The sequence below is a fragment of the Coregonus lavaretus genome (genome assembly GCF_964263955.1).
Source record: "Coregonus lavaretus genome assembly, chromosome: 38".
NCBI lineage: Eukaryota > Metazoa > Chordata > Actinopteri > Salmoniformes > Salmonidae > Coregonus > Coregonus lavaretus.
The window spans coordinates 31646062-31656647 of record NC_140025.1 but is presented as its reverse complement, the minus strand read 5'-3'; the positions used below and the strand labels follow the sequence as shown (position 1 = coordinate 31656647).

The 10586-nt window shown below is 50.2% G+C and overlaps 1 protein-coding gene across 1 annotated transcript in view; it reads right to left on the bottom strand.

The window, feature by feature from the left end:
- The window catches only part of sorbs2a (sorbin and SH3 domain containing 2a), a 75403-nt gene that overhangs the window by 8389 nt on the left and 56428 nt on the right, over positions 1–10586 (bottom strand). Inside the window, exons 16-22 of the mRNA XM_084155109.1 lie at positions 9830–9987; positions 5888–7771; positions 4387–4469; positions 3416–3513; positions 2499–2613; positions 1927–2055; positions 1556–1756 (exon numbers count right to left, since the gene is read on the bottom strand). Of these exons, the coding sequence (XP_084011235.1) occupies positions 1556–1756; positions 1927–2055; positions 2499–2613; positions 3416–3513; positions 4387–4469; positions 5888–7771; positions 9830–9987 (2668 nt within the window). The remainder of the gene's footprint in view (positions 1–1555; positions 1757–1926; positions 2056–2498; positions 2614–3415; positions 3514–4386; positions 4470–5887; positions 7772–9829; positions 9988–10586) is intronic.

The window sequence follows — 10586 nt, the reverse complement described above, 5'->3', positions numbered from 1 at the left end:
CCCCCCTCTGCCTGCTAGGGACAGTGGTTCGTTCTGTTCACTGTCTCTTAGGCCCTTCTCTTTGAGGTATCCCAGGAAGGAGTCGGGCACGGGGGAGGCGGAGGGAGAGGAGGAGTCAGGAGGAGGGGACGGAGAGAAAGGAGGGGCTGAGGGGGGGGAGTCTAAGTCAAACTGCTTGACAGCCGGGTGGGAGGTGGCGAGACGACTGGATGCGTTTCGTGGTGGAGGGGTGAGCCCTCGTTTGGGTGGTGCGGGAGGGGTGGCCCTCCGATCTTCCAGGAAAGGGAGGAGGCTTGGGGGGAAGGGGGGTGGCGTGGTTGGTACAGGGGTGTCGGAGGAGGGGGGGCCGAGGGTGAGGGAGAGCCACTCGCTGGTGACGGCCTGCAGACGGAGGGTCTTCACGGGAGGAGGAGGGGTGTGGGGGGAGGGGGGCGTGGAGCGAGGGGGATGGTGGTGATGGAGGGAAGGGGGCGTGGGAGTGCTGTCGAATGGCTCCGGAGGGAGAGAGAGAGAGAGAGAAGGGGGAGAAAAGCGGAGACTTACACACCAGGAATGGAGAGGTGTGATGGACTGAGGGAAAGATGCACACAAACTCATCCACACTGCTAGTCCCGCTTCCCTGCCATCCAAACCCAACAATACACTCTCTTTCTCATTCTCTAGCACACACACATATTTCACAAGGCTCAAATGTTCTACATGCGTCTGGGTCCTGTTGTGTGAAGCCTCTCCATTAAAGGAATAGTACAGAGATGTAACATATTTAGGTATTTGTTTCTTTACCCTGAAAGCAGTCTATGGACAAGGAGGTACTGTAATCCACACTCAACATCCCTGTTAGCATTGTAATGCTATCACTCTGGGTGGACATGACTTCCTCTTTAAGCCATAGCATGTCGACAGCCACTTGAGATAGCATGGTAAAGATTTAGGTTTCTTAAAGGAGAGGAAGTAGGACCCCTAACACATTTACAGCGCTTAGGAAAAAACTACAGAATTCAAATCTGCCAAGACAGACTGTCACTATTGGTTTACTCCAGTTTGGGCCCTCCCCGGAGGCGTGTCCCAACACTTGTAAGAGCCAATAGTGGCTGAATAGTGTTTTGAAGTGTATAACATGGCTGTGGGGTGAAACTTCCCCTAGTTACAGATCTAGGATCAGCTCCCCCTCCCCCAATCCTAACCTTAAACATTAGTGGGAGAAATGCAAAACTGACCCAAGATCAGTGTCTAAGGGCAACTTCACCCTGCACTGGATAACATGTGGCTGGAGTAACTTTAAAAACAGAGGACGGGCTCATTGTAATGACTAGAACAGAACCCTATCAAACACCCGTTCCAGCCATTACTATGAGCCGTCCTCCCTTTCACCAGCCTCCACTGGTGACTACATACTGTAACAAGTGACCTGCTCATTGGGAGCTGCACTATGGCTGCCCTCTGCTTCAGCCTCTGCAGCCTAACGTGTGTATGTGTGTGTACTGTATACCGGAGCAGAAGACACATTTCCAGTCGTGTATGGACTAATCAAAGATTCTTCTTCTTCTGTCCCTACCTTGGTGGGCGTGGAGCCCTGTGTCCTGTTGCCGGGGTAGCCGTGGGGGTCTGGGTGGTGGGAGGGGGCGGGGCTCTTGGAGGGCGAGCGTTTGACGATGTCTATGTAGGCCACGGGGAAGATGCCCTGCTTGGTGGTGTCTGGGATCTTCCCCTCGTACCAGTTCTGGTCCACCTGTCTCAGCAAGACTACCCGCTCACCCTGCAGAGTATGTAAACACACACACACACACGTAAACACAGACACACACACACACACAGACAGACACGAAAATGAAGACATCAGTGAACAGACATGCGCATTGAATCATGCACAATCACACTAACACGCACGCACAACCTCGTGCACAAACACACACTCACGCTCCTTACCTTGCGGAGGGACAGCTCCACGTTAGTGTCAGCGTTGAAGTTGTAACGGGCCACCCCCTCCCCGATCTCTCTGACGTGTGCTGGTGGAGGAGGCCTAATCGGCTGCTGCTTCTCTGGCAATGGCATCTTCTGTGTGTGTGTGTGTGTGTGTGTGTGTGTGGACAGATCGGGGGAAGGCATAGGTCAGAGAAGTAATCAATTAAACTGCACACAAAGCTGGGTGATGACACAACACACACACACACACACACACACACACACAGCATAATCATTATCATCTGAGACACACACACACACACACACACACACAGGTGGGCGGCAGGTAGCCTAGCTGTTAAGAGCGTTGGGCCAGTAACGGAAAGGTCGCTGGTTCTAATCCCCCGAGCCGGCAAGGTGGAAAAACCTGCCGTTCTGCCCTTGAGGAAGGCAGTTAACCCCCAACAACAACTGCTCTCCGGTGCTGATTCAGTTGGTTTAAATGCCGAAGACATTTCAGTTGAATGCATTCAGTTGTACAACTGACTAGGTATCCCCCTATCCCTTTCACCCCACACACTCTCAATGTCCTCTACCTCTATGTAGGAGATGGGGAAGATGCCCAGTCGCCCGCGGTGCTCTCCCTCGTACCAGTTGCTGTCGATCTGTCTGATGATGTTGACCGCGTCGCCCTTCTTGAACGTTAGCTCTCTGCAACAATAGTCACACGATGCTTAACCCCCAACACCCGTCTCTATGGGTCGGTTTCCCAGATTAAGCATAGTCCTGAACTAAAAGTCATGCTCAATGGAGAATCTCTATTGAAATTGCTTTTCAGTCAAGGACTGTATCTGGAAAACCGGCTACCAATGACATGTATTGATTATACGTGGCCCATGCAGGAATCAAACCCAAAACCATGGTGTTGGCAGCACTGTGTTCTAAGGGTATACACATTGAGTCATTGGAATCATCAATGTGACATTGTTAACCAGCCAGGCACTAGTCTCGGGCCCAGACTCTAGGCGTTTCAAGCCGGAACATTGGAACATTGTGGGAGGCAACCTGGATGTCTAGAGACTAGCCAAGCACCATTTTAGTATGAAGAGCAATGGCAGAAGCAATCGTCCATGCATGCCTTTCAAGGCATTCATTACCCACTGCACCATACAAGTGTCTATAGTATGTGAACAAAGCAATTTTTTATGGTCCGTAGTAAAATAATATAAGGAGGAAGAGTCCTAGAAAACCAATTTATATTTGACCAAAAAAAAGGAGCAAATCACAGTTTTCACTTGTAGACACTGGAATGGGCTAGAGATAACGAATATGAGGTTATTGCCCATAACTGAGATGAAAGGTTGCAAATCGGAACTTTGGCCCCCTCAAAGAAAAGCGGACTCTGTATCAAGCGTCGTGCATGCCCAGCCTACATGCTTCCAAACCAGTGCAGCACACGCCAAGGTCCCTGTATCTCCCCCTCCATTTCACTGCATTCAGTCACTCTACTCACTTAGCAGTCTGTGCCTTAAAGTCATATATTGCTCTGGCAGGCTGCTTCTGATGGAGGAGAGAGAAGAGAATGAGTTGGGTCATCTGCTTATGGGAGACCTATGAAGATGGAGATGAGAGAGAGAGAGAGAGAGGTAGAGAGAGAGAGAGAGAGAGAGAGAGAGAGAGAGAGAGAGAGAGAGAGAGAGAGAGAGAGAGAGAGAGAGAGAGAGAGAGAGAGAGAGAGAGAGAGAGGTAGAGAGAGAGAGAGAGAGCGAGAGAGAGGTAGAGAGAGAGAGAGAGAGAGAGAGAGGTAGAGAGAGAGAGAGAGAGCGAGAGAGAGGTAGAGAGAGAGAGAGAGAGAGAGGTAGAGAGAGAGGTAGAGGTAGAGAGAGAGAGGTAGAGAGAGAGAGAGAGAGAGAGGTAGAGAGATAGGTAAAGAGAGAGAGAGAGAGAGAGAGAGGGAGGTATATATAGAGAGGGAGGTATATAGAGAGAGGGAGGTATATATAGAGAGGGAGGTATATAGAGAGAGGGAGGTATATATAGAGAGGGAGGTATATAGAGAGAGGGGAGAGAGCAGTCATGTGTTACCAGATATGATACAATTATGTTCAAATGTAAATCTTATCATTGTAGAGAAGAAAACCATCAGTACTTCTGCCCCCTTTGGGCCAGTAGTGTAATAGCCTGCTAGAAATAAAGGAAAATATAATACATCTAAATATGAGGAGTACCAGTGTTTCCCCTCGCATTGAATAGACGGGGTGTCTAGCTCTTTGGACCACACCTAAAAGAATGTGGCTTCAATTCATTTCAATTGAAAATGTTGCAGATTTAATGTGCCCCGCCTGGGAAATAAAACATCTATGGGAAACACTGGGATGTACTGGTTTAGCTAGTCTCGCGATGCTATACTTCCAAGTCTCATTCATCACTCGGCTATCGGGGCCTCAAAGTTAGTCTGGAAAATCAAAGTTCTGGTTTGGCTACCTCTCTGTCTGGGGTGGCTCGTCTGGTCTGCCCCCCTCCCCCGTCGCTGGTGGTGGCGCTGTACCCCCTGGAGGCCTCCTGCTCTGTGAGGGCAAACAGCACAGGGGTCAAGGGTTATCATAAGGGTCAACAAAACAGTGTTACCATGGCGTTGGGACGACACATGCACAGTGACACCAGGAGGCATGTTCAGAAGGGCGAAGCCGTTACAGCATGCTCAGACAGAAATGTATTGTGCAGAAACTGACATGACAGAAATGTATTGTGCAGAAACTGACATGATTGTCTTTTATGTAGAATATCACGTTGGCGCTATTCGTTACATTTCCCATGGGAGGATTCAGAAGGGTGAAATGTTCAGAACGTTGCAGGTGGAAGTGCAACATCATAGAGCTGACACAATTGTCCATTCTCCATGATTAAAAGAGGAATGTCTGTTCTATTCAATATATTCTGTGTCTTAGCATTCTGTAGCGTTGCGCCTCCCCGAGTAAACCATGTTGGTTCACGCAATGGGTGATGATGTCATTCAGGGTAGTGATGTCATCCAGGAAATGAGTGTCGGGCAGGAAATGACAAAATTAAATCATAATTAATTAATTAAAATGCATTTTATTTCCATTTCAGGGAAAACACATGGCTTGGATAGTGTAGCGCAGTATGATTAAAAGGAAAAGCATGCATCACAAAACGAGAAGAGAACATTTGAACAGAAGAGAACAGAAGGATAAGTCATTTATACCAGCAACTCACTATCCCAATACTTTTGGAGCTCACTGTACATCCCCCAAAATATATTAACCCAATTGATAAACCTTCCATATCGGGATGTCTCATGGTCTGACAAACACCACTTTAGCTCTGCCATCTTCCATGGGTGCGTCAATAGACTCTTAAGGATGAACCTCATAGTCATTGTATCATTTCAAATCCAAAGTGCTGGAGTACAGAGCCAAAACAACAATAACGGTGTTACTGTCCCAATACTTTGAGCTCACTGTACATTCCAAAAATATATTAATCCAACTGATAAACCATCCATAACAAAATCATAAATACAAGTGGTTCAACATGAAAGAAAGAGGTACAGAACAAAAGGGGAGTGAAACAACACAGCAAAAACAGAAATACACCAACAATAACACAACCAAACCTAGTCATGGATGGGCCGATACAGCTCAAAATAATAGGGAACCAAATACAGTCAACAACACAGTCATTTAACCATATAAGGGAATGAAGAGGAAGCATGCGGTCCCTGGGTGTCTTGAGGATGAGCCAATAGGAACAGGGCTTCTTTAACCTCAGCTCTGTTCATTGGCCCATTGCTGGAGCAAAGTGACTGGTAGGAGGGGAGGTGGTCACAGGCAGGCAGTACTGGGGAGAGTCGAGGAGGGAGATGATGGACTGAGGGCTGGGGTGTGTTTGTGTGTGTGTGTGTATATAGTACAAGTATGTGTACTGTATGTGTATAGTAGGTGTGTGTGTGTGTGTGCTCCACCTGCGTTACCATTGCTCAGCTCCTCTCCATAGTCGTTGTTATTGGAGGCGTCGGTATGACGACCGTAACAGGCACTTAGCGGCGACTGTAGCCGCGGAGACTGTAGCCGCGACGATGAGCCGTACGCCGTTGGACTCCCGTCGGGGTACGAGGAGCTCGAGGAGGGACCCCCCTTGCGGCTCCCCCTCTGTCCCCGCAACGACGAGCTCCTCTCGGGCACATCCGGGAGGATCTCAGCCAGTAGCCTCCGGAGGATGCTATCGTCCGGTAGCCTAGCGCCGCTCCGGCCTCGCTCCGTTCGGATGTGCTCGTAGATATCCCTCAAGGCAGCATCCAAAGCTTCATAGACGGCTTCTTTAGACTTGGGCCTGGTACTTCGACCTCCACTACTCCTTCTCGAAGTAGGTGGAGAATCATCCTTTTTCCTTCGGAAAGGCACGGGGCTGACGAGGAAGGCCAGCTTGGACATCCCCTGCTGGGTTTGGGCTGCTTGGGACGAGGTGGGTAGGGCATGGTGGTCCCCTCCGCTCCCTCCCCTTCCCCCGTGTCTGGTTTGCTGTGTCTGGGGGGATTTCTGCCGGAGCTCCTGGCGGGCCCGCTCCCGCTCGTGTCGCAGCATGGTTGTGAAGCGGGTGTTGGAGGCCGGGCAGTGTCCTTTACACGAGCTGATGAGGTGACGGTGCTGGTAGCCCTGGCCCTGACCGAGAGACTGATGACTGGGGTTGTGGTGGCTGTGGCGGTGGCGAAGGTGGTGGTGGGAGGAGGGGCCGTAGAAGCTCTCCACTGACGAGGTTAGCGAGCAGTGGTCGAATTCGCTCTCGCTGCAGAAGGAGGATCCTTCGACTTGGACAAAGTCACTGAGGTCCGAGGCAGCCGCATCCTGCTCCGAGTCAGAGTACTCGCCCCCCGGGACAGTGGCGCGTCGAGAAACGAGTGGGGCGGGGAAATCACGGTGGTGGGGGTCCAGGGCGAGGCGGGGCTGACCCTCGGGCGGGCTTCTCGCCCCCTGTTGAGTGTGATGGTGGTCCAAAGCATGATGGGACGTCCCGTTCCCATTCCCATTGTTAATGTCCTCTTCTAGAAGAGACTCGATGGAGAAACGGCGTGTGGGGTACCCGGGTGTCTCCCTGCCCCCACCGCCTCCTCCCCCGCCACTACTGGCGCGGGACGATGACCCGCCGGGCGTGGTTGCACCGGACGGGACCTCGCTATCGCCCAAGTCAGGCATGGACTTGGACTTCTGGATGAGTTGCTCGTACGTGGAGATGCGTGTTGGCACAGTATCGCGAGGGACCTCCAGGCCCCACGATGGACCCCAGGGGGAGAGTTTTCGGGGGAAGAGGTGCGGCTGGCGCTCCAGCTCCAGGATGCGGGCACGGACCGAGCGGATGACGTCAGATGGCAGCAGCTGGGCACGGTCAATGTGGTGCATCTTGCGGTAGAGCTTCAGGAAGCCTGGCGCGTCGTGGGCCCGTCGCCGGTGCGGGCGAGGCAGGGAGCGGGTAGAGGATGAGGCGGTTTGCCCAGATGGGTTGTCGAATACCAGTGACCCGGCACTCTCTGAACGGGTAGCCTTGTGCCCGCCGGTGCCACCCGGGTGCCCGTCATTGAGCAGGTTGTCGCAGCTACGCGACTTCAGCTTTGCGGGCGAGGACGGCACGTCCTCGGCACTGCTCCATGTCTCGGCGTCCTGCCGCCGCGTCTGCCAGCCGTTCTTGAAGCAGATGGTGCGTTTGAGGGGCGAGGAGGCGACCCCCGGGTTGGCATCGTCGTCGTAGCGACGGTGGGCGAGGTTGGAGGGCATGGGGGAGAGAGGAGAGCGGAGGTACGGGCCCGGGGAAGAGCTCAAACCGGGGGAGCAGGTCATGTCGCACGCGTCCCCACCTTTCAGACGATCCCATAAACCAGAGCAGCGTGGTAGAGAGAAAAAGAGGAGAAGATTTTATCCACGAAGAAAGAGAGAGGAATACAGAGGTAATGAAATAGGGAGGGAGAAATTGAGGCTATAACAGAGCACTCGAACATCGCCTTCATCATGCAAAGGTGGAGAGAGGGCGAGAACGAGAGAGAGGCTAAAACGGAGCACTTGAACATCAGTTCCATTGTGCCAAACACAGAGGACAATGGTGGAGACAGAGAGAGAGAGATTTACATTTACACATCTCACATCCTTTTCACGATATACTGTACACTGAGTGTACAAAACATTAAGAACACCTACTCTTTCCATGACATAGACTGACCAGGTGAAAGCTATGATCCCTTACTGATGTAACTTGTTAAATCCACTTCAGTCAGTGTAGATGAAGGGGAGGAGACAGGTTCAAGAAGGATTTTAAGCCTTGAGACAATTGAGACATGGATTGTGTATGTGTGCATTTCAGAGGGTGAATGGGCAAGACAAAACATTTAAGTGCCTTTGAACGGGGTATGGTAGTAGGTGCCAGGCACACCGGTTTGTGTCAAGAACTGCAACGCTGCTGGGTTTTTCACGCTCAACAGTTTCCTGTGTGTATCAAGAATGGTCCACCACCCAAAGGACATCCAGCCAATTTGACACAACTATGGGAAGCATTGGCGTCAACATGGGCCAGCATCCCTGTGGAATGCTTTCGACCCCTTGTAGAGTCTATGCCCCGACAAATTGAGGCTGTTCTGAGTACAAAAGGGGGTGCAACTTAATATTAGGAAAGGGGTTCTTAATGTTTTGTACACTTAGTGTACATGCAACAGAAACAGAGATGTAGAACTGACAAAGGCAGATAACGAATAGATTACAAAACAGGTACCGCTAATCTTTTCTGTTGACCCCACACTAGGAGAGAGAAAACCTGTGAACATAATGAACGGAATTAGACGACACTACACAACAGACGTTGTTACACAAGAACATTGTTTCCCAATCCATTCCTGGGGGGGGATCCAGATGGGGGTGCACATTTTTGCTCCAGCCCAGTACTAACACACCCGATTAGACTAATCGGGCGGCAGGTAGCTTAGTGGGTAAGAGCGTTGTGCCAGTAACCGAAAGGTCGCTGGTTCTAATCCCCGAGCCGACTAGGTGAAAAATCTGTCGATGTGCCCTTAAGCAAGGCACTTAACCCTAATTGCTCATGTAAGTCGCTCTGGATAAGAGCGTCTGCTAAATGACTAAAATGTAAATGTAAATGTAATCAACGGCATGGTTATATGTTGATTTATCGATTTGTTTGAGACGTGTTAGCGCTAGTCTGGAATCCTAGCGGTTTGAGAAACACGGAGTTAGAACATTCCCATTAGCTCGTGGAACATTGTTGTTTGTTTACAGTGTCAACACAAGGCAATAGAGACTGGGTTGGATGCTCCTTGACCTGGAAGAGGCCCTCAGCATAGCGTGAGAAGAGGAGATTTGTAACTTAGTGGGCTTGTGTACTGTATAATTGCTGTCGGGCATAGAGTGAGTGAGCACAGAGAATGTGTGTGTGTGTGTGTGTGTTTGTGTGTGTGTGTGTGTGCGTACGTACGTGTGTTAATGAATGCTTGTACATCTGCAAGGGATAGGTTGTTAAGATTGAGTGTGTGTGTGTGTTTTTGGGTGTGTGCATTTGAGAACGCTTGTACATCGGAAGACAGGGAGGTTGATTGTATTGAGTGTGTGTGTGTATGAGTGCGCGTCTGTATCCTTTATGGGTTTCTCATTCATGGCCGGTGCAGGCTCTATAGGGATCCAGTGTGTGTGTGTGTGTGTGTGTATGCCTATGTATGTGTGAGTGTGTGTGTACATACGTCTCTGTTTGCATTGTGTGTGTGTGTGTGTTGTGTACCTTTGCCTCTCGAAGGGGAGGAGTGGATGTCAGGTTTCCTCAGTGTGCTGCCTCTGTAGGGGTCCAGTGTTTGTGAATGTATATACATTATGTATGTACCAGTATGTATGTATGTGTGTGTATATATCTGTGTGAGTACCTTTGGCTCTGGATGGGGAGGAGGGGGAGGAGCGTGTGGCTGGTTTTCTCAGTGTGCTGCTGCCTCTGTAGGGGTCCAGTGGTTTTGGGGAGACCTGGTTCTTGCCCTGGTCACCCGACGGCTCCGACTTCCTCCTCTTCCTGTAGTCACTGGCAGCACTGGAACACAACAAACCGTATTAAAGCCACATTCCACAGTCTGTCACCTGTTCACTCATTTCTATTTCTAAATCAGTCATTACCTCAAGGGAGGAAGTACGTTTTCAAATCATTCGAACAGGGACTGTGTTTAAGCCCAACGACAGCCCCACCACTTTGTTTGGAAAAGAACACGATACATCGTTGGGAAATGTATGCCAACTACTCTCACACTTCAATTAATATTTCAATTCAAGGAAATATGACAGATTGTTCCTTTGACCCAGTTCGTATAATATCCTGGGTTATAGTTCCCTTTGGTATAAAAAGCATTCATTGCCTTTTTCAACAAAGAGACACTATTAAGGAACAAAAGAAACTGGTAAAATAGACCTTTAAAGAACAAAGCTAATTTGTTGAACATTACTCATTCATAAATACGTTATCATCACCATCAATTCAATGGAGTTCACATTAGGATGATGTAGCATGACTGCTATTGTTCCTTAAAATGCCCTAGACCTGCGCCAGAGTCCCGACTCCGGACTACACATGCCCCCTGGCGACGAGCGATTCGAGCCCAGGCTCGGCCGACAGTCTGTGCCTTTCCTCATTGTAAC